This window comes from Bos grunniens, chromosome 29 (genome assembly GCF_055505025.1).
Source record: "Bos grunniens cultivar Pamir isolate PY7600 chromosome 29, Bosgru_T2T1.0, whole genome shotgun sequence".
NCBI lineage: Eukaryota > Metazoa > Chordata > Mammalia > Artiodactyla > Bovidae > Bos > Bos grunniens.
Window position 1 is genome coordinate 7,689,045 of NC_141193.1, and position 24,424 is coordinate 7,713,468.

The 24,424-nt window shown below is 47.7% G+C and overlaps 1 protein-coding gene across 1 annotated transcript in view; it reads right to left on the reverse strand.

Moving 5' to 3' along the window:
* Positions 1-24,424, reverse strand: part of LOC147341900 (solute carrier family 22 member 20-like) — a 30,305-nt gene that overhangs the window by 2,589 nt on the left and 3,292 nt on the right. The window contains exons 4-10 of the mRNA XM_086384918.1: positions 21,824-21,992; positions 20,558-20,681; positions 19,457-19,572; positions 13,955-14,169; positions 11,509-11,617; positions 11,101-11,304; positions 4,012-5,520 (exon numbers count right to left, since the gene is read on the reverse strand). Of these exons, the coding sequence (XP_086241044.1) occupies positions 5,424-5,520; positions 11,101-11,304; positions 11,509-11,617; positions 13,955-14,169; positions 19,457-19,572; positions 20,558-20,681; positions 21,824-21,992 (1,034 nt within the window). The 3' untranslated portion in view covers positions 4,012-5,423. The remainder of the gene's footprint in view (positions 1-4,011; positions 5,521-11,100; positions 11,305-11,508; positions 11,618-13,954; positions 14,170-19,456; positions 19,573-20,557; positions 20,682-21,823; positions 21,993-24,424) is intronic.

The following is a 24,424-nucleotide window of genomic DNA, read 5'->3' on the forward strand; positions in this document are numbered from 1 at the left end:
GATCCAGAGGATATCTTCCTCCAAACCCTCATCAAGTGAATCTGATTGGCCCTCCTTGGGTCACAAGGCCTCCCTGCACCAAACCTTGGTGCTGAGGAAATGGCATGTTCTGATTGGTCAGGCTGGCCATGGAATCAGCCTCTTTAACCACAAGGACTGGGTGTGGGGGGCTTTGTTACCTTTGCTCTGAGCTCATCTAGCCACAGGATTCCACCTTGCATCTTCTAATATGCATCACACTCTCTTTACTTCTTTGTCTCTGCTTTTGCCCTTTCTTCTTCATGGGACTATTCCCCACTCCCTTCCACCCCGCCCCCCACCCCTCCCATCCCTGCTCCCCCCACCTTCCCGCCCCCACTCCCCCAACCTCTGCCCCACTCCCGCCACTCCCCACCCCCCATCCCCCCACTCCCCCTCCACCCCCTCCCGCCACTCCCCACCAGGCTAGTGACAACTTCTCCATCAAGATTCGGGTCTCTCATTTTCCGCAGGAAATAGTTTGTAACCCAGCAGGCTGTCAGACCCACGGTTCTCCCATGGCTCTGAGCGGGCTATACCGCATCCTGGTTGAGGCTTTCTGATCCATGTGTTCAGAATGCACTAGAACCAAGTAAAGCAAGTCAGATGCTATCCAAGGATTTGAAAATGTTAAGTGAGGAATCAGAGGCGGAAGATGCTCAGAGCTGCACCATCACCCACAGGGCCCTGGTTGTCTACTAAGGCTGGGGCACTCTTGCTGAGCAGCCCTGGGGCTGCTCAGATCCTTTCGCTTGTTCTTCCAGTCTGTGAATTCACCCAACAACTGTCCAGAAAAACCTCTCCTGGGATTCAGTTTAGGCAGAGTCAGTTTCTGTGGCTAAAGACTAGAAGAATCTTAGTAGACAAGTGCCTCTTGCTCTGGTCATTCCTGTGCACACCTGTCATACATCAGCAGAGCTGAGTTATTTGCTCACTAAAGCAGTTTCCCTGCACACAGGGTATTGTCCCCATTTTACAGATGAAGTAAGCTAAGCTTTAAGATGTTAAATGCCTTGCTCAAGTTTACACACTTAGTAACTGATAGCACTGGGACAGATAGGTACTTGGAATAATGGGAAATGAATGGTTTTATGGAAACATAGTTGTCGTTATTGTTCCATTGCCTGGTCGTGTCTGAATCTTTGCGACCCATGGACCGCAGTACACCAGGCTTCCCTGTCCCTCACCATCTCCCAAAGTTTGCCCAAGTTCACGGCCATTGCATCGGTGATGCCATCCAGCCATCTCATTCTCTGATGCCCTCTTCTCCTTCTGTCCTCAATCTTTCCCAGCATCAGGGACTTTTCCAGTGAGTTGGCTGTTCACACCAGATGACCAAAATAATGGAAATGCAGACCTGGGTTCAAATTACAGCTCTGCCACAGGTCAGTCAGTCAGTCAAGTTACTGACTACTTGACTTTTAGCCAGGAGAGGTACTACCTGAACGTTTGATGGGTGCCAGGTAAGGTTATTTGTATATATGATGTCATTTAATCCTTACGACAACTCTGTTGGGTAGGCCTTATTTCCCCTCAATTTACAGTTGAGGAAACTGAGAATCAGAGCAGTCAAGTGACTTGCCCAAGATCACAAGAAGAAAAAACATTCTGAAAGAATTTACCTCTAACTGTGAAGAGAGCGTGGGAATCGACAGAGTACGGGGAAGAAAATTTCACATTTTTTCCAGGCACTTTCCTCTCAAGTTTGAATTTTTACATGTGAATTGCTCCCCAGGTGGCATTAGTGGTAAAGAACCTGACTGGCAAGGCAGGAGACTTGAGAAATGTGGATTTGATTCCTGGGTCAGGAAGATCCCTTGGAGGAGGGCTCGGCAACCCATTCCAGGGTTCTTGCCTGGAAAATCCCATGGACAGAGGAGCCTGGTGGGCTACAGTCCATGGGGTTGTAAAGAGTCAGACATGACTGAAGCGACTTAGTGCACACACATAGAAAAAAGATTAAAATGTCTGAATAATATTATTATCACTGTCTGAAGGCTTTAAGGTGGTAGGTGAAGTCTGGGGAGGAAATACCCTGCCATAACCACAGTCAGAGTGTTGGGGGAGAGTATGGCACCAACCTCCAAAACCTCCTTCCAAAAACCTTCACCTCTTGATATCCGAGGCCACAAGTAGATTCATTTGGCATGAGTCAGGGCTAACTTGAGTGATTAGTAGAATGTAGCAGAAGTGTGTGCTTTCTGAGGATAAGGTCACGAAGGGCTTTCATTCTGAACTCTGTCTTGAGCTCTGGATCACATCTTATGGAGGATGCCAGTTGCCATGTTATGGGAATGCTTCAGCAGTCCAATAGAGGCCTTCGGAGAGAGCAACGGAAGCCTCCAGCCAACAGCCAGCTCCAACTTGCCAGCTATGTGGGTGAATGACCTTGGAAATGGATCCTCCAATGCCAGTCAAGCTTTTAGATGACTGCAACCTCATGAAATTCCTGAGTTAGAGCCACCCAGCTGAACCCTTCTTGAATTCCTGACCCACAGAAACCAGCAAGAAGAGATAAGAAAGCCTTCTTCGGCGATCAATGCAAAGACATAGAGGAAAACAACAGAATGGGAAAGACTAGAGATCTCTTCAGGAAAATCAGAGATACCAAAGGAACATTTCATGCAAAGATGGGCTCGATAAAGGACAGAAATGGTATGGACCTAACAGAAGCAGAAGATATTAAGAAGAGGTGGCAAGAATATACAGAAGAACTGTACAAAAAAGATCTTCACGACCCAGATAATCACGATGGTGTGATCACTGACCTAGAGCCAGACATCCTGGAATGTGAAGTCAAGTGGGCCTTAGAAAGCATCACTATGAACAAAGCTAGTGGAGGTGATAGAATTCCAGTTGAGCTATTCCAAATCCTGAAAGACGATGCTGTGAAAGTGCTGCACTCAATATGCCAGCAAATCTGGAAAACTCAGCAGTGGCCACAGAACTGGAAAAGGTCAGTTTTCATTCCAATCCCAAAGATAGGCAATGCCAAAGAATGCTCAAGCTACCGCATAATTGCACTCATCTCACACGCTAGTAAAGTAATGCTCAAAATTCTCCAAGCCAGGCTTCAGCAATATGTGAACCGTGAACTTTCTGATGTTCAAGCTAGTTTTAGAAAAGGCAGAGGAACTAGAGATCAAATTGCCAACATCCACTGGATCATGGAAAAAGCAAGAGAGTTCCAGAAAAACATCTATTTCTGCTTTATTGACTATGCCAAAGCCTTTGACTGTGTGGATCACAATAAACTGTGGAAAATTCTGGAAGAGATGGGAATACCAGACCACCTGATCTGCCTCTTGAGAAATTTGTATGCAGGTCAGGAAGCAATACTTAGAACTGGACATGGAACAACAGACTGGTTCCAAATAGGAAAAGGAGTACGTCAAGGCTGTATATTGTCACCCTGCTTGTTTAACTTATATGCAGAGTACATCATGAGAAACGTCTGAGTGAACTCCGGGAGTTGGTGATGGACACGAAGGCCTGGCGTGCTGCAATTCATGGGGTTGCAAAGAGTCGGACACGACTGAGCAACTGATCTGATCATTTGTTTAAGCCCCCAGGTTTTGCAATGATTTGTAAAGCAGCAACAGATGACTAATCATGAGGGCGAGTAGAGTGGGGTGGAGGTCCTGGCTGATTGTTTCACTCTGTCTTTCAAACTTGCCATAGTGTCATATTCCTAAGGACAGAGTAAGGAACAAGGTAGGTGATGAAATAGTTAATCCCACTAGGGGGTTGTAATTTAAAAAAACACAGGAGGCTGCTCTAAGTTACACAAGAAAGCAGGTTTGCTTACCCACAAAACCAAGCAGGCTTGCTTAGCAACAAAACGATGTAACAGAAGCAAGAAATATGCTCCAGAACACTAAAACAATGGCAGCAGGAGACCCGAGTCCTTCCCTGTGAACTCAGCAAGTTAATGATCCTTAGGGCATACTCTCTGTACACATAAAAAATGATGATTTACAGAAAAGTACTCACTGTTACAGAGACCTGGAATAATTTCTACAGTCCTGACTTGACCATGTAGAAACAACAAAAAACTCTCCTGCTCAACCTGGAGGAAGAGCTGATGTTGGAAGCATGACGTCTACTCAAGAACGACAAAGAAGGTCTTCTCCCCCTCCCCACTCTTCTTTTGATTATAAAACTGTAGCTCGCTAAGTTCTCAGGGCAGCACCCTCTCCCCCTCCTGCTTGTAAGCCTCAAAATCATCCTGTTCTAACAAATCACTTCTTATCTATCACTTCGCCTCTCGCTGAATTCTTTCTGTGCTGAGACATAAAGGACCAGAGCTCTTCGGAGCCCCCCAGAGGGCCACCTGTAGTTTGCTAAAACTTCAAAAACAGTGGCAAAAATCACTTAAAAGAAGAGAGAGAAACAGGTTATCTCTACACCTCTGTATTTGTTCCAACACTCCATGGAAATACCCCACGAAAATATTACAATGTCTTAGTATTTACTTCTTTTTTTTTTTACTAAGATAATAAAAATAATGCAATTTGAATTTGTGTTGTACTTTTTTCTGCTGCTAAGTCACTTCAGTCGTGTCCAACTCTTTCTGACCCTATGGACTGCAGCCTGCCAGGCTCCTCTGTCCACGTGATTCTCCAGGCTAGAACAGTGGGGTGGGCTGACATTGCCTTCTCCAACTTGTCTCTAATCTTTCAAAATATATTTAATACTGGATCTGAGCTCTGAGGGGTGCTGTGTCATACCAGGGACTCGATCTTCTGCCTGACTCCTGGGAAACCGAACCACAATCCATTTCTGCAAAGTGGAATTGCTAGGAATGCCAGTGACGGGTGGAGGTCTCTATCCATCGCCTGAGTCTGGCTGCATCATTTACTCGTCAACTGTGTGTGGAGACTTTACTGTCTCCCAGGCCCATTGCTGGGGAGACATTTGCCAGGGGAAGATACAAGTCACAAACCAGGGAAGAGCTTTAATCATATAAGGCAGGAAAGAGTTAATGCCAAATGAGTGAGCGCAGTGAGTCCTGAAGTTCCCGGAACCCAGCAGGCAGGGGCTGCTCCAGGGACAATGAGGGGCAGAAACATCACCTTAACCCTCCAAAGACATGGCATTTCCACGTGGGACAAGGATGAACAGAGAGGATTTTAAGGGGCAGAGTCAGGGATTGGAAAGGAAGACGGTGCCTTCTTGGGCCCCTGGGCACAGTTTCTCTTTTCTATGCTTTCACAAAGCCGGCGGGCCGCTGCTGGCTGGTTTTCTCCAGCAGCCCCAGCCTTGCTGTCAGGGCAGCTCTCTCTCATGGCTCTGCAGAGTCGCCCTAGTCCTCAGCCAGTCTTGCCCCCATCAGCGCCAGGAGAAACTGGAGGAAACTGGACACTGGCTGGGGCGCTGCCAGCAAGTGCCAGGCTGTTGGCAGCTTAGATGGTTTCCTTGAGGGGCGAGACTCCCAGCTGCTGAAGAGAAACTTCTTCACCCTTCTCTTCTGCATCATTCCTAGACAGGCGTTCTCTGACTCTGTTGAAATGAAAAGACAAGTGACATTAAAAGGAGGTGATGAGGGGCAGGGAGTGCGAGCATTGTGGGCAAGGGTGTATTTGTTCCACGTACAGGAGGTGTATCTCCGCTGTCCCAAAGTCCCCAAAGAAGGTGACCCGTCCTCTCGTCCCTGTGAGGAACCTCAGCAGGCGCCTCCCACCGTCCCGTCCACTCCCTCGCTCTCTCCTGAGGTCCACAGCTACCAGGGGCTGGCCTGGCTGGTATCAGCCAGACTTGGAAAGGATGCCAAGTCAAAGAGTCTTCGGATGAGGACCTGAGGCCAGACACACACCCCAGGTCACGCAGCTGGTGAACAGGGCACCAGGCTCAGCCCACTTTCTGCTGCTGGGCCGGGCTTGCCCAGGGACCAGGGGCACCAGTGAGACCCCAGGACTGGGCCCTGGCCCAGGTAGAGGTCAGTCGTTCAGGAGGCAGGCAGGGAGGAGTCAGGTGAGGATGAGGGCAGGGAGGTCACTGCAATAGCCTCCCAGTAGCCCGAGGGCTGTCCCCAGGGCTGCCTGTCCCTGATCACATCCAGTTCTGCTGCTGTTTCCTATTCAACCCTCTAGTCTTTGAAATGATTTATGTTCTGACCTCCTTCTGTTTATTTCATCCTCCTCTTGAACAGACTAAGAACTGTCTATTTTTCTACTTAGTTTTTCTTATCTTCTTGTCTTAATCACTCACATAGCTTGCCAGATTCTCCTGTCCAGTTTCAGCTGGTTCCATTTTTAGAACTTGTTGCATATTCAAAACATTTCATCAGTGTTTTTTTTTATTTTTAATCCTTACTTATTCTATTTCTGATTTTTTAGTTCAATGGTTTAAGCCTTTGTGTCTGTGTGATCATGGCCTAACATAATCACAAAGAAACATTTTTCTTCTCGTTTTACTGTTCTGCATCTCTCTTTTCTGCCCATTAAGCCTCGTTTTTCTGACTTCTGTCCCTCAGGGTCATTGAGGGACAGAAGCTTGTTGGTTTTGTCTGCTAAGTGCCTGTGGTGGGGAGTGAGAGGTGGTTCTCTCCAATTCTGTCTAATAGATTCCTCTTCCCTTTCAAAGATGATTCCTAAAAACCCAGAGGCAGACATTCTCCACATTCAACTGCTGCAATGGGTAGGCTTGCTCAGTGTTATTTTTGAAACTCATCAAATGAGCAAAGACAACCAGAGGCAGCCTCTTCATGTAATCCATAGTCTTTTTTTTTTTTTTTGGCTGTGCCTCACAGCTTGCAGAGTCTTAGTTCCCTGACCAGGGACTGAACCCAGAGCATAGCAGTGAAAGCGTGGAGTCCTAACCACTGGATCCCCAGGGGATTATCAATGGTCTTCTTTTTTTAAGTATCTGAAATACAGTATAAAATATATATATATCTGAAATATAGTACACACACACACACACAATGATTAGGACTCCACACTCTCAAGGTAAGCATTAAAAACATGCTTGGGTCAGCCATGCAGCTGGTGCTCACTATGGGTGGGAGGGCAGCCGGAGGTCCTAGCTGACCAAGAGCCTGGCCCTTGGCCTTGGTGGAAACCAGACCTCTGCTGAAAGGCTGAACTTTTCTCTCCACCCTTCACCTCTCCATGCCCCCCACCAGTGGGAAGAGCTTCATGGACGGTCACTGGTTGGACCTTTGGCACTTTCTCAGGCCAGGCTACCTCTCTTCCGGGTTTTCCTGACACCTCACAAGCTTAGGGGAGCTTCAGCTTCACCCAGCTCCTTCCCTCACTTCTAGGCCTGGGAAATGGGAAATGGCCTAATTGAATTCTTACAATTTTTTTCACTGTGTGACTCATCTCTTTGATTACCAAAGAAAACCTGCTCAATGCAGATAATTTGGAGAAAAAAATTCTAAATATAAAGCAGCCAGGAAAAAAATAAAATATCACTTATACTTTGAGACAACCACTGTCACCATTTTAATATATGTTTTTTCTCTTTTGAGTCTCTATTTCTTGACATAATTAGGAAAATATCCTAATGATAATACACTGAAAACATCTGTTTGTATGTTGTAAACATTTGTTTGAATGTTGTAAACATTCCCCAGGCCATTAAACACTCCTCGTCAGCATAACATTTAACTGGTGCACAGTGTATCATAGGTTATCTAAATTGCTGGATATTTGGAGAGTTGACATTTTTTTCTGATACATTAAGCATGATGATGAATATCCTTGTAAATAAACTTTGTCCACATTTCAGCTACTTTTTTTAGGGCAGAGTCTTGGAAATGTCATTGCTGCCTAGAAGCTTGTGAAAAATTTTCCAACTCATGGTCAGTAATGCCAAAGAACCTTCCAGAAAGCTTGCAGGAGTTTCCTCCTTGCTATCTGTACATCTCCTGCATTGAAAATGTTTCCTTAGTGAATATTTAAAACAGGACATCATATGGTTTTATTTGCATTTCTCTGATTATGACTGAAGTGGATATTTTTTCTCTGTTTACTTCCTACTGGCATTTCCTTCTTTGTGAATATTCTATTCTTACATAAAAGGGCCTTTAAAAAAAAAAACACAACAGGATTAGTCAACTGCTTTTTTGCTATTTTTTCCAACAAACTAGGGCATAGACCCAACTGGGGCTGAGCCCTGGACCACATCAGGCATTCAGATACTCTGAGAAACAGTATCTGGTCTCATGATGGATGAAGGGTCTTGAGGATGAGCAACTTGAACTTTAGAAACAGGCATTTTCTTTTCACCTTAATCTTTAACATCCTAGGCCTGTGACCGGCATTCATAACTATCTGATGAGATTAGAAACAGAAAAATGAGAGGGGCTGAGAAGTTCTGAATTCTTATTGTCTAAATGGCTGAAACTCCACTCAACTGTCTCATCAGAAAGGCTGTCTCTTGCCTCTCCTTCCCCAGCAAACCAGAGCAAGTCCAGATGCTGCCATCTCATGTTTGGTTGGACAAGAATAGTCGAGAAGAACCCTGGACTGGCCACTGAAGAAGCCCAGGTACTAGCTTCTATCATTTATAATATGCTGGTCAAGTCTACATCTCCTGTTGGAGGCAGCCTCTTACCAGCCTGTCTACACTGTTGATTGAAAATTATAGATTTGTGGTCTACATCCGGCTTACCAGATTACACAGGCTGGTTTGGGCTATGACCAACGGAATGGAAAAGACCCTTCAGCAAGCTTGTGCTTGCCTCCCTGAGATGGAGACCCACATCCTGATGGCTTGTGATGCGGGAATGAATGGCATCCCGGCGGCTCTGAGGACCCTGGCAGGTGTACTGAGTGCTCTGGCCCTTCCCGATGTTAGCCTATATTTTCTTCCTCCTGCCATATTGTATCCTTTGAATTATGACAACCTTAAATAAGTGTGCTTTGTGGAGTCTTATTAGTGCTTCCAAATATAAAATCCTGTGTAATTGCTGGAGTAGTGGAAGTCAAAGAGCAAAGGACCTGCTCCAGCCTGAAAGAGACGCGACAACTAAATGCCCCTTGTGATTCTGAACCCGACCCTCCTGCTCTACAGGACGTGGCTGGGGAGGACTTGAATGAGGTCTGAGGGTGAAATGGTAGTCACGTAGCAACATTAACTTTCTGACTGTATGTGGTGGCTGTATTGTGCTCATGCAGGAGAACACCCTTGGAAAAATTACACACGAACATATTTGAAAGAGATTTCAACAACGTTCTCCATATGGTTCAGAAAAGAAAAGTTCTTTGTCCAACACTAGCACTTCTGTTTGAGATTGTTCGAAATCACACAAGCATGTGTGTATACATATGTATATATACAACTATAAAAATAAACAACAAAAGCAACACAAAATACGGGACTACTTTGTCATGCTTAAGAGAACTTCTCGTACTGTGGCAGTCACAAGCTCTTCCTCACCCCTGGGAGGAGGGGACTCCTGACAGCACCAGCTAGATCAGACCCAAACCGTAGATCGCTGTGAGAAAGAATCGCTTGTTGTCAATTGCTATAAAAATCAAAATTATTCGGGGCAAATGGTGCCCCAAATTCAGTTGGTTCATAGCCAGTAACAACATACTGTAGTTTCATAATTAATTGTTCCTGGCAAGGTCAAAGGAAAGTATATTACCTAAAACCAGAATTTCATTTGGCATTACTCAGATTTTTCTATAGCCAGGGCAAGCAAAATCTGATTTTAAAAATGCCAAGGCCAGACCATTACAGTGGTTCTCTCTGTCATATTAGGGAAGGACACTTCTCCAGTTTCTCTTCCAAGTACCTGGGGCCCTCAGGCAACATCTCAGAGCACCTGCGAACAGGTTCCGGACTGGGTTATTGACAAATGCTTACTAGACCCTGGGATACATGGACCTACATCTGTTCTGTGGGACGAGTAGGGGCTAAGAGCAGAAGGAAGAGCATTCCAGACAGGGACCCCTGGTGGTGGGCAGGGGTCGAACATGGGAGGGTGGGCAGGGACCACATCCTGAGAGTTTCGTAAGGTTTCAATTTTTATCCTCAGTGCAATAAAGACCAAGAAAGGGTTCTGAGGAGACAACTGCTGTGATTCTACTCACAGGATAAGTCCTTCACACCAGCACCTGTGTAGAGAGGAAAGAGGAGAGGGGCAGGGGAGGATCTTAAGTTTTTGTGATTGTTCAGACAAAAGATGATGGTGGCCAGGAAAGTGGAGAGAGATGGACAGATTCAAAATATATTTTGGAGGTAGAATTGACAGGACTTGTCAAGATCTGTATCCTTGATCTACATGAATCCAGACTTTGTCCACAGCTCAGGGTAGAAATGGGATGTTTATGGTTTGGGTTATGGATCCCGCAAGGCTTACAGGGTCCTAGTTCCCCAACCAGGGCTTGAACCTGCGCCCCCTGCAATGGAAGCACAGAGTTCTAACCACTGGAGCTCCTGAAAATTTCATGGGGGTTTATTTTGAAGGGATGCAAACACAGTCCATGCACACAGGCCTCTGGGCACAGATGGTTCAGCTGTGGCGTCAAGCTGGACCCAGAGAGGTCTCCTGGCACCCTAAAACTGAGGCTCATCCTGGAGCCCTTGTTGGTGAGAAATGCCTCAAGAAGCCACACAAGTCCCCTCTGGCTCTTATTTTAGAAACATTGTCAAGGACATCCCTGTCAGCTCACACAGTGATCTCCCTGAGAAGACGCGTTAGAGACACGTCTTCCAGTGCTAGCTGCTGAGAAAAACCTCCTTTTCTCCGAGGAACTGGTGTTCCCCGTCCTCTCTGAAAAGAGTCGTCAATGTGGGGTCTCCCTTTCTGCTGCCAGAAAGCTTAGAGCCAAAGTGGACAGCCAGCGGACAACCTCGTGGGCTGGTCTTTGCTTCAAACTGGGGCGCCTCTTCCTCCCACTAAACATCACCCCACTGCTCTGCCACATTTCGCTTCAACTCGTCCTCTTTTTCCTGGTCTGTAGGTTATTCTTATTTCCGTTTCACCGTTCGCTGTGGGAAAATGGAGGCGGGCAGCACGCTGGTCTCTTGGGCTCTGTTGTCGCCACCAGACCATGTGTTAGCGGCACGTGGAGGACCTGCACTTGTCTCCGCTGCCCACCCCGACTGTGCCCAGAGGCCCCTCACCTCCTCTCCATCGCCTCGATGGTCTCCACCAGGGGCACGTCGCGCGTCTCAGCCAGGAAGCAGACGGCCAGCCCGGCCAGGATTGAGGGGGCCCCGAAGCCCACGGGCGGCAGGACGGCACTGAACTCCCCGAGCATGGTGAGCAGCGGCGCCGCCAGGCCCCCGAGCCGGGCGTTGACCGAGGCGAAGCCCATTCCCATCTGCCTGTCGGAGCAGGGGGTCCGGGTTAGCCGCTGTGGCCTGGACGCCCGGAGGGCCTGGAGCGCCGGGTCCTGGGTGTTGGGGGCAGAGCAGGACAGAGAGCGGGTCCTGCTTCAGCAAGCCCAGCAGGCGCCAGCCTGGAGTGAGGACCTCCAAGTTTGGGGCCAGCACCCTTGTGTACCCCCTCACCTGCCCCCAGGTCCCCACCTGATCTCCGTAGGGTACAGCTCTCCGGTGAACAGATACACGCAGATGAAGGAGCTGGCCAGGCAGCCTTTCCCCAGTGCCGCCTGGGCCGTGCGCAGGCTCTGCATATCTGGGGGACAGGGGGACAGAGTTGCAGGCGGAGCCCAGAGCCCAAAAGGGGAGCAGGGAGGCACAGCAGGGTGGGGCTGGAGGGGGAGGGAATCCTGGGGAGGAGGGTGGATGAGGCTCAGAACCTGCAGAGGGAGAAGGAGGCAGAGCCCTGGGGGTAGAAGCTCTGGTTGCAGAACATGGAGGGGAGGATGGGGGGGTTTCTACCTCCAGGGACCCAGAAGCTTGCACACTACCCTTCTCTGCCCTCTGCCTCCCTCCTTATAATAAGATGCCTTATTCCATCTATCACAGTCCTTTTGGAAAGGCAGGCCAAGCTGCAGAGTTAGGCCTGGGTTCCAACCCAGCTCTGACTCAGCTGGGTGACCTGGCCACTGTGACTCAACCTCTCTGAGCCTCCCTGTCCTCATCTGTAAAATGAGGGGAAAATGCTCAGTGTCATTGAAAGTTTGCTGTTACCATCATTATTCATCATGCAGCAAAATTCCAATGACAAGCCCAACATCAGGGTGATGGTCAAAGAAATTATGGCACGTCCTCTGGATTGGGGGCAGCTCCCACTGCACGCTGGAATCAGGAGAGGAGATTTTATAAACACCCACACCTGCGCCCTGCTCCATCTCCAGTACATCAAAGCCTCCTGGGGCTGGTTCAAGTTTGGGTATTTTTAAAAGACCCCCCAGGGGAGTCTGATGTGCAGCTAGAGTTGAAAAACACCAATCAGGTTAAATACTAAATAGTATAAAAAATTAGGGTCATGAAACATTTTCATTAATGCGGAAAAGCAGATTTGTGTTACAACAAATAGTGAAAAGAGATATGTTTTATATAGATAACTATGTATAGTATATACATATATAATCCTATTTATAGTATTATGTATATATTTATCTCAAATATGTCAAGTATAAAATCTATGAATGGGAAAAAAGATTGGAAGAAAATAAGTCAAAATTTCAATAGTAATAATCTATCTATTCTACCATTCCCTCTCAGATTGAACAATAAAGAATCTGCCTGCAATGCAGGAGACCTGGGTTCAATCCCTGGAATGGAAGATGCCCTGGACTAGGGAATGGCAACCCACTCTGGTATTCTTGACTGGAGAATCCCATGGACAGAGGAGCCCAGTGGCTGTAGTTCATGGTGGTCACAAAAAGTCAGACATGACTGGGTGACTAACACACACACACACACACACACACACACACACACACATCTATTCTTCAGGGTAGGAACTGAAGCACAGAGAAATCAAACAACCCGCCCAAGGCCATGGTGGCAGAACTGGGGGTTACAGCTGGGCCCTTGGCTTTGCTCAGGCCTCTGATATGCAAGCCTGGCTTCATGCTGTGATCATTGGACTAAATACTGAGGTTTGGGTCCCTCTCTTTGAGACTGGTTGCCTTGGCCTGGAGCCCATGGGCTTTGGGAGTTTTCAAAGGTCTCCAGATTGGTGATGATTGCAGCCAGCTTTGCAAACCACTGTTTCAGATCCGGCTGGTGGAAGTTCAGACTCTCAAGTGCCTAGCCAGGCTCCAGGGGGACATGCCAGCCCGCCCTCTGCCTCTCCAGCTTACCTTAGTGAAATGAAAAGTGACGATGTTAGTTGCTCAGTTGTGTCCAACTCTTTGTGACTCCATGGACTATAGCCACCAAGCTCCTCTCTCCATGGAATTCTCCAGGCAAGAATACTGGAGTGGATAGCCGTTCCACTCTGCAATGGATCTTCCCAACCCAGGGATCAAACCCAGGTCTTGTGCATTGCAGGCAGATTCTTTACTATCTGAGTCACCAGGGCAGCCCTGGTGTTCTTATCCATCATTCTAATCTCTCTGGCAAGACAGTAAATGCTCTGAGGGCGAAGACTCATGTCCTTTGTAGATTCTCCACTGTGATACTGTCACTAGGTCCTGCTGCTGCTGCTGCTGCTAAGTCACTTCAGTCGTGTCCGACTCTGTGTGACCGCATAGACGGCAGCCCACCAGGCTCCCCTGTCCCTGGGATTCTCCAGGCAAGAACACTGGAGTGGGTTGCCATTTCCTTCTCCAATGCACGAAAGTGAAAAGTAAAAGTGAAGTCGCTCAGTCGTGTCCGACCCTCAGCGACCCCATGGACTGCAGCCTTCCAGGCTCCTCCGTCCATGGGATTTTCCAGGCAAGAGTGCTGGAGTGGGGTGCCACTGCCTTCTCCTGAGTCACTAGGTCCTAGTGCTAAACTCCAGTAGTCTATAGTCACTTTCTTTCCAGATCCAGAAGAATATCCCTCAGCCTTGTTCCTGCACAGTGTCTGTTGCCCCTCAAACCCTCAACCCCAAAGGCAGAAGCAGGCAGCTCACCTTCCGGCACAAACATGTTCGAGATCACCATGAGCCCGGCCAGGATGAGGAAGGAGGCCACTGTGGCCCGGCGGCCCACGTAAATCATGGTGGTGGTGGCCACCAGCATGGCCGGGATGTCTATGACGCCAAATAGGACCTGTACCAGATACACGCTGAGCCCAAACTTCTGCAGGTCCATGGCCAGGCCGTAGTAAGCCAGGGAGTTGGAGAACCTGGAAGAGGAGGCAGAATGGTCCTGCTTCAGCCCAGAGCTCACTGTCCTGGATCTGAGGGCACCCAAGGGTGAACGGCATAGGACTCCTCTGCTGGCTCTACCATCAAAATATTCCCAGAACCTGACTACATCAGGGGGGAGCGAAAATCCCCTGGCTTGGCAGGATACTCCCTCCTGGTCTCCTAAGCCTCTGATTTTGGCCGTGGAGCCCACGCTCCTCCATCCACATCCCTTTCCAGCCACCCTGAGTCCAGCCAGCACCATTCCAGCCCTTCCGTCTCCAGGCTTCAGCGGCTGATCTGATTTGGACAGGACATCAAGAATTATGTCCTGAATTATCAAGGGAGGTTCAAGAAAAAGCTTGTGACCGTTTTATATGGCTTGTCTGGAAACTTCTGTAAATCCTATGTTTTAGTAAAATATTTTTGTTATTCTTAAAAAAAAAAAAAAAAGAATTGGAGGGAGGGACATCCCCAGTGGACCAGTGATTAGGACTCGGCTCTTTCACTAACGTGCCCTGGTTTCGATCCCTGGCCGGGGAGCTAAGATCTCGGGGTTCACAGCCAAACTGACTCTGTTGGCCTGGAGTTCCAACACTTGGGGTCTCCACAGAAACTTACGAGGTCCCTGAGACAGTGTCTCAAAGAGTTACTTGTACATCCATGTTCACAGCAGTGTCATTTACAATAGCCAAAATGTGGAAGCAAGCCGGGTGACCATCAACAGCAAGTGGTCTACACATGCAATGACTCAGCCTGAAAAAGGCAGAAATCCTGACTATGCTACAACACAAATGGGTCTTGAGGACATTATACTAAGCGAGATAAGCCACTCACAAAAAGATAAGTATTGTATGATTCCACTTACGGGAGGCCCCTGGAGTGGTCAAGTCCACAGACATGGAATGCTGGTTGCCAGAGGTTGAGGGGGAGCAGGAATGGAGGAGATATTGTTTAATAAGTACAGAGCTTCAGTGTTGAAAGATGAAAAGAGTTCTGCTGACGGTGGTACAACAATGTGGTAGGTACTGCCCAGTTACCAACGGTTAGGATGCTGCGACTCCCCTGGTGGCCCAGTGGTAGAGATTCCACACTTCCACTGCAGGGGCACAGACTTGATCCTTGGAAACTAAGATCCCGTTTGCCACGTGACATGCCCCCCAAAATGGTTAAGATGCTGAAGTTTATGTTATGTGTATTTTATGACACTTTCTGGACATGAAACAAAATAAAATGTCCCTGAGGAAGGGGCTTGAGATGGGCCCTCATGATGAGAGGGTAACAGGCAGGGAGGCCAGGGGTCTCCAAACGGAGGAAATAGCCTGCAAGTGTCAGACATTTTTATCTCTCTTAAGCGGCGGGAGGAAACAAACTAGCGATATTTTTTTCCTTCTCTATACAAATTTAAAAGGAGGTTTCTCTTCAAATACTGTGTTGCCATAAGGACACCTGGTTTCCCCTGAAGTTAACTGTTCTCAAACCTAGAAATAACCAATGCCTTTTTCATACGGAAATGTTTGTCTTAAGCTATGCTAATGTGCTATGCATTTACCCCAAACTCTGTCTTCAAGTCGGTTCCGCCTCTTGGCTCAGAACCTACTTGACACACCAGTATGTTATACTCAGATATTGTTCCCCTAATCTATGTAAATGAAACTATTTGTATGGTGGTCTGCCCTTCTCCAAGATTCAAGTTAATCATTTTATGGCCCAGGATAAACCATTTGGTGCCAAGATTATCCCAAAATGCACCTTATGGGTGAGGGTCCTGGTGCCATTCTGAATTTTAAGACATTCCTTTCTTTCATTAACAGACTGCTAGTGACTATATACCGGAGAAGGCAATGGCACCCCACTCCAGTACTCTTGCCTAGAAAATCCCATGGGCGGAGGAGCCTGGTAGGCTGAAGTCCATGGGGTCGCTAGAGTCGGACACGACTAAGCGACTTCACTTTCACTTTTCACTTTCCTGCATTGGAGAAGGAAATGGCAACCCACTCCAGTGTTCTTGCCTGGAGAATCCCAGGGACTGGGGAGCCTGGTGGGCTGCCGTCTATGGGGTCACACAGAGTCGGACACGACTGAAGTGACTTAGTAGCAGCAGCAGTGGCTATATAACATCCAGCTGAAGACTAGCCGGGCCGGGGCGGGGGGGGGGGCGGGGGGAGGGGCGGTACTCTTTTGCCCCCTTCTGATGCCTATGTCAGAAGCTTTCTCTATCTTCTTTATACTTTAATAAAACTTTATTACACAAAAGCTCTGAGCGATCAAGCCTCGTCTCTGGCCCTGGATTGAATTCTTCTCCTCCGGGGGCCAAGAATCCCGGTGTCTTTGCATGATTCAACAACAACCTTTCAATGACCCACCTGCATAGGTCTTATTTCTCTGCAGGACATGCTGGCACAGACCCAGGAGTGTAGGGAGAGGGTAAGTGGAGAAACAGAAAGTGGCAGTGGGCTCTCTCCTACCAGGGCCCAGCATCAGCCCCCAAACCACTTACTGAGAAACTCCTGCCATCCCTCCCGGTTATCCCCAGCCGTGTGAGTCAGTGAAGATGGAGAAAAGGAGAAAAAACTTCAGGAAAAGGTAACAGTCATTCTTGTGGGCACTATCGACAATAGCCAAGACATGGAAGCAACCAAAATGTCCATGGACACATGAATGGATAAAGAAGTGGTAGGACTTCCCTGGTGGTGCAGGGGTTAAGAATCCACCTGCCAATGCAGGGGACATGGGTTCGATCCCTGGCCCAGGAAGATTCCACATGCTGTGGAGCAACTGAGGCCATGTGCCACATACTAAAGCCCGCGTGCCCTAGAGCCCGTGCTCCACGACAAGAGAAGCCGCTGCAGTGAGAAGCCGTGTGCCGCAACTAGAGAGCAGCCCCCGCTCTCCGAAACTGGAGAAAGCCACTGCAGCAACGAAGGCTCAGTGCAGCCAAAAAAAAAAAAAAAAGAATAAATACAATTTTTTTAAATAAAATAAAGAAGATGTGGTATATTTATACAGTGGAATATTACTCAGCCACAAAAAAGAATTAAATAATGTCATTTGCAGCAACATGGTAGGTTTATCACGTCAAGTGAAGTAAGACAGAGGAAGATAAATATCATTTGATATCACTTATATGTGGAATCTAGCAAATGATACAAATGAGTTTATATATGGAACAGAAAGGCCCACAGACAGAAAAGAAACTCACAGTTTTTATGGGGAAAAGTGGAGGAATTTGAGATTAACATATATACCTACTATACACAAAATAGATAACCAACAAAGACCTACTATACAGCACAGGGAACTATACTCAATATTTTGTAATAAACTATAAGGGAAAAGAATCTAAAAAAAATAAATAATGTATAACTGAATCACTTTGCTGTACTCCTGAAACTAACATAACATTGTAAATCAGCTATGTACTTCAGTTTAAAAAATAAGAGAGAAAAATGACGGATTTTTCTGGGTGAACCTGACCTAGTCATAGAAATCCTTTAATTCTGGATATAGAGGTCAAAGGTGGGGAAATCAGAGACTCGAAATGTGAGAAGGATTTGCTGTGATGAAAATTCTCCTTTGAGATGGAGGTGGCCATATGGCAAGAATATAAATGGCCTCAGTGACTTGAGAGTTCAGTTAAGTTCAGTCTCTCAGTTGTGTCCAACTCTTTGCGACCCCATGAATCGCAGCACACCAGGCCTCCCTGTCCATCACCAACTCCCGGAGTGGCCCTTGGCTAACAACTAGTGGAGAAATGAACATGTCAGTCCCACAACAACAAAGAACTGAACGCAGCCAACACTTTGAATGAATCTGAAAGTGAATTCTTCCCATGCAGCTTGCCCACCGTCTTCATTTCAGCCTTGTACGAAAATCCTGAAGAGAGAACTCAACCATATTGTGCCTGGACTTCTGACCTACGCAACTATAAGCTCATAAATGGATATTGTGTGGAATCTAAAATATGACACAAAGGAACTTATCCATGAAATAGAAACAGACTCAGGATGTAGGGAACAGACTTGCGGTTGCCACGGGGGAAGAGAAGAGGGGGAGGTTGGACTGGGAGTTTGGGATTAGCAGATCCAAACTGTTACATATAGGATGGATAAACAACAAGGTCCTACAGAATAGCACAGGGAACCGTATTCAATAGCTTGTGATAAACCATAATGGAAAAGAACATGAAAAGGAATGTATAAACATATGTAATATAACTGTCACTTTGCTGTACAGTAGAAACTAACAACCACTGTAAATCACTATAAACCAACTATCCTTCAACAAAATGAACTTTTAAAAAATGGTATTGTTTTAAGGGCGGTTCAAGAGGGACAGGACATACATATATCTATGGCTGATTCATGTTGATGTTTGACAGAAAACAACAAAATTCTGTAAAGCAATTATTCTTCAATTAAAAAAATAAATTAATTTAAAAAAGGGGGAAATTGTTGCTTAAAAGACATTGTTAGTTTATTGAACCTGGGTATTTCTTAAGACTTCAAATGTACTTCTGTATCATTGATATTTCATTAAAGAAACTCAATTAATGAAAAAAATGGTATTGTTTTCAGCTGTTGTGGTCATTTGTTACATAGCAACATGAAAGTAATACAGTATATGAAAACTAAAGTGATTGTTGAGAGGGCTGAGGGACACCCAGTCAAAAATTAACTGGTTTCCATTCATATCCTTTGCTTAATAATGCGTGTGCTCAACTGGGGATTAGAAAGTGGGGCATATAAGGATTGGTCTGTGAAGACGTGAGCGCCCCAGCTGAAAGTCTTCCCAGCACCTGGGTCCTGAGGAGCTCTCTGGCTGCCCAGGCCCAGAACGGCCTCACAGGCAGCACTTTGGGGGCAGAAGCCCTCTGAATGCTCAGTGTGGGGACAACCCCACATTTGCAGGGCACAGGGACACAAGTGCTTTGCCAGAGTGGGGAACTTCCCAGAATCCTCTGGAGGCATATTAGGATACAACCAGGTGTATTTTATTCAAGTTGCCTGGCTGATTTCAGTCGGTGCCCCCAGCTGGGTGAGACCCATCTCTAGATGTGGGTTCCCTAGGTCAGCAGGGGTATCTTATGCACGGCCTTAGGTCTTAGCAACCAGCAGGGGCCCAGAGGACCCTGGACACTCGGAAGACATGGGAGAAAGCACGGGGAACAGGACTGACTTCACAAGGCCCTCTGTGCATTACATTAAGTATTTGAGAGTTTGTCAGTGGGGACACTGGCGTGTCCTGGCCTTGGGTCAAAGTCCTGGACAGGAGCCCAATACCTACCAGACCACCATGAGACAGCACGTGACTTTACGGATGGCTGGGGTTCGGAAGAGGTCCAAGACTGAGTTGGAGGGGCGACCAGCTGCAAACTCACTCTGGATGTAGGAGCTCACCACCTGGGCAAGGAAAGTCTGATCAGGGGGAGGCGGGATCTGCGATCCTATTCCTAGGGGAGGGCCAAGGTCGAGAGCCCTGGCAGGATGGTTGACCCTTGTCTCCTCCCCAGGCTGGTTCCAGGACTTTGAGTTGAAGCAGAGCCTCCAACCTGAGTCCCAGGGCTCCTGGGCTGCCCACTGATTAGGCTGAAATAATCAGGGGCACCCTCAGACCCCACTCCTGGTGTCAAGTCTGAGACAGTCTCAGCCGGTGGTTAAGGAGGCAGGTTCCCAGGGGTTCTGCCACCTCCTATTGTGTTTTCTTAAGCAGATTGCGTAAGTTATTATTTCCCTGCCTGTTCCCTCTGGATCCAAAGGGTTGGGTGACTTGGTAATCCAAACATCAGATTCCTCATCTTTAAAAGTGAGGCATTAGGAAATCCCCTGGTGGTTCGGTGATTAGGACTTGGCGCTTTCACTGCCACGGCCCCCGTTCAGTCTCTGGTTGGGGAACTGAGATCCCGCAAGCTGCGCAGAGCAGCCAACAAGAAAAAAGTGAGGCATTAAATGAGATTGTGTACAGAAAACCCTTAGCACGGTACCAAGCAACTGGCTTGATAAATGTATTTATTTATAATAAATAGTAGCTATCTTATCATAAATGGTATGCATAGTAAATAGTACTTTTGTTATTGATTATTTGATAATTTCATCTTAGGATTTTTATTTTTATTTTATTGAATTTCTGGCTAAATGTGAATGGGTTATTTCCCCATCCCATGAATGGACAGATTGATAAACAAAACAGTGAAATGATTTACCCCAGATCACAGAGCCATTCTGTGGTTAAACATCTTCGTCCCACTGGATCTCTTCCCACTCTATTTATTCTCAGCCTGTTCACCTGGATGGTGAGTCCTGGCAAGTCACCAAATCCTAGCACATCTCGAGGCTGCCAGCAAGACTGAAAACTGGTGCTCCCCTAACTTGCAGCAGACCTGCCTACCTCCTTGGTCAGCCTTTCCCCTTCCTCCTTTCTCCCGTTCATCGCAGCCACCTTCCGCAGGTTCTTCAGAGCTACCTGGGTCTTGCCATGAAGGAGGAGCCATCGAGACGACTCTGGCAGCCACCTGGGACCAAGAGAAGGATGGAGAATGAGTGGCACTGAAATGGCCCCTGTGATGCCCTCTGATGGCCACCGGGGCACTGAATGGGCCGAGTGGCACTCATGCCATTCCTCAAACCAGAGCACACCCTCTTTCACCTTCCAGACCCCAGAAAAAAGGAAAAACCCTTGCTGTCGGCAGAATCGGGAAAACTGGGGGACGCGCGGCCTCTCTTTCTTGCAGCACATCTCTCAGAGAATCTCTACAGTGTATTCAGAGACGACATGGGCCTTCAGGTGTCCACAGATCTGGTTTTGAGACTGGTTCTGACCCCAGTAAATGGCTTTTTTATTTGTTTTCCTTTGGTTGTTTGTTGTAGTTAATTTTCTTTTTTTCTTAAAATTTTTGCTGGAGTACAGTTGATTTATAATGCTGTGCTACTCTCTGCCATAACAGCAAAGTGAAACAGTCATACATACACCTAAATCCCCTCTTTCCTAGATTCTCTTCCTATATAGGTCATTATAGAGTACTGAGTAGAGTTCTCTATCCTATGTAGTAGATCCTTATTTGTTATTTACTTTACATATGGAAAAAAAGTGAAAGTGTGTTGCTCAGTTGTATCCAACTCTTTGCAATCCTGTGGACTGTAGCCTGCCAGGCTCCTCTGTCTATAGAATTCTCCAGATATGAATACTGGAGTGGGTAGCCATTCCTTTCTCCAGGGACTCTTCCTGACCCAGGGACTGAAGCTGGGTCTCCTGCACTGCATGCATATTCCTTACCATCTGAACCACCAGGAAGCCCTAACTTGTATATGGCAATCCCAGTCTCTCCCAGTATGTGGCTTTGAAGAAGTCATGGATCCACCTGGGCTGCCTCATCGCTCCTCCTATAAAATTCCCTGGGGTTGTTGTGAGGCGCAAAGGAGCTGATGAAGGCAAAGCTCTCAGTGTATTCTGGAGCCCCTCAGTAATGTAAGGGGTTCTATTCTGAACCTGCCCACAGCCATGCATGGTCCTCGTGAGCCCATGTCCTCACTTCTGCACATCCCCACCACGTCCCCCAAACTCCAGTCGCTGCCCACCCCAAGGCTCCCCCAGGGGCAGGTGAGGGCCTGGCTATACAGGTGCACTCTGCCCCAGCCCTCTCTGCTCAGAACGTACCAAGAGTAGAGGAAAAAGATGAGGAAGGGGACAGAGACCGCAAACTGCAGCCACCGCCAAGGGCGGATCAGGTACGCCACGCCCGCCAGGATGAGCTGACCCGAGGTGAACGAGTACCCCAGCAAGATCCCCGCCACGGTCCGGCCCCGGGTGGGCATCCACTCCACGACTGCGGAGAAAACCATGCCAGGCTCAGTGGGGCTCGTTGCTCACATGGGTGTTTAATTCAAGCCTCCCCGCTCCTTTAGAATGACTCTGTGGCCACTGGAAATCATTCCAGAGAGGCATGAGCACGGACAAAGATGTCCCAACCTCAGTCCTTACCCTTAGACAAATGCCAGGTGGACTAAAGAGCTTCATGTAGGGCTTCCCTGGTGGTCCAGGGTTAGGAATCCACCTTGCAAGGGAGGGGACACGGGTTCGATTCCTGGTCCAGAAAGATGCTACATGCCATGGGGCAACTCAGCCTGGGCACCATAATTACTGAAGCCTGAGCCTAGAGCCTTTGCTCCGCAATAAGAGGAGCCGCTGCAGTGAGACGCCTGCACGCTGCAACTAGAGCATCGCCCAAGACTAGAGAAAGTCCCTGTGCAGCAACAAAGACCCAGCACAGCCGAAAATAAATACATACATGTTAAAAGGAGCTAAATAGAACAATAAAAGCATAACAATATTAGAAGAAACCATGCTAGATGTCTTTTCAATCTTAGAGTCAGGAAAGACTTTTCCAAGAATGTCACAAAACCCAGAGACAACAAAAGGGAAGACCAAAAAGAGCTGCATAAAAGTAAGAAGTCTCTGCTTAAAAAAAAAATACCCATTGTAAGCAGAGTCATAGCTTCAGCAAAAAAGACAGGAAAAAAAAATACCATTTCAAATAACAGTCAAAGGGTGACTTTCCCTAATCTGGGAAGAATTCTTACAGATCAATAGGAAAACAACTAACACGCCAAAAGGAAAAACGGGCCAAGGCTGTGAACAGTTGGTTGAAAAGGGAATATAATGACTTAATTACACATGTGTCTGTCTGTCTTAGTTGCTCAGTCGTGTCCAACTCTTTGTGACCTCGTGGACTATACATAGCCCGCCAGGCTCCTCTGTCCATGGAATTCTCCGGGCAAGAATACTGGAGTGGGTTGCCATTCCCTTCTCCAGGGGATTTTCCTGACCCAGGGATTGAACGAACCCGGGTCTCTTGCACTGTAGGTAGATTCTTTATCATCTGAGCCACCAGGGGAGCCCCTTTTAATTACATGATTTTTTGCAAATAGCAAAGCTTGGAAACAATTTAAATGTCCATCCATGGGGGCCTGGTGACATAGAGCAGGCACACTCTCACGAAGCAACCAGAATAAACGGAAGAGGATGCTGCTTTCAGGCAGCAGCCAGCTCGTGTGTCCAGTCCATTGGCAAGCCCTGTGGCTTCTCCCTGCAGAACCTCAGAGCCTAACTGAACCTTCCTGCCTCCCCCTGTGCTAACCCCGGCTCACTCCAGCCTCGCCTCTTGCCAGGTGACCGGATGAGCCTCAGACCGGCCTTCCTGCTCCTGTCCTCGAGCCGCATGGCAGCCTGAGGGGTCCTGGCCGATGCCAAGTGGGATCAAGTCAGGCCTGTCCTCAGCTCAGGACCCTCCAGAGGCTCCTGCCTCACTCGGAGTCAAAGCCAACGTCCTTCAAGGCCCAGGCCTAAGGATCTGCGGCCGTCGCCCCAGCCCTGCTTGTCACCCACCTCCGCTCTGTCCAGCCACGTGGACCTCCTTGCTCTTGAGTCCTCTAGACACACTCTTGCCTCAGGGCCTTTGTCTGGAACGTTCCCCCCCGGTGGCCACAGGTCCCCTTCCCTCACCTCCCTCAAGCTTTGGTCAAAGTGACCCCTTCTCAGCGAGCCCTGCCCTGAGCCAATAAAACTGCAGGCTCTCTCCGCCTCAGGCCGCCACCGCCCAGCCCCTCGCCTGGCTGCTCTCATCCCCTTTCTGGGCTCTGTAACACTTATCACCTTCTAACACACTATGCAGTTCGCTTATTTGTGTTTATCTGTCTTCTTGCAGGAGAACATGGGCTCTTCAGAGCAGGATCTACTTGTTCTCCACCTCCCACACCTAGTAGTGTGTGTGTGTGTGTGTGTGTGTGTGTGTTCGTGTGTGTGTGTAGGGATGTGTGTATATGGTGCATGTCTTGTGGTTAGGAGTGTGTATGGTGTGTGTGTAATGGTTAGGAGCATGTGTGTGTCTGTATGTAGGAGTATGTGTATATGCGTGTGTGTTATGGTATGTGTGTATGTGTAGAGGTGTACACAATTGTGCATACAATATACACATTATATATTGTGCAGGGGTGTGTGTTGTGGTTAGAAGTGTGCATGTGTGTATGTCAGAATGTGTGTATATGGGGTATGTGTGTGTGTAGGCATGTGTATTATACAGGTGATTCTAGCAGGAGATGGATTTGGGACGACTGTTTCTGCCTTTAGATTCCATGAGCCATGGCTGGACGCCCACCCTGAAGGATGAGGCAGGTAGGCTGGGGTTTGCTGAGGTCCCACCGTGAGCTCAGCACCCTTCAATGTCCGGATGTGGGGAGGAGAGGTGACCAGAGTGTGACC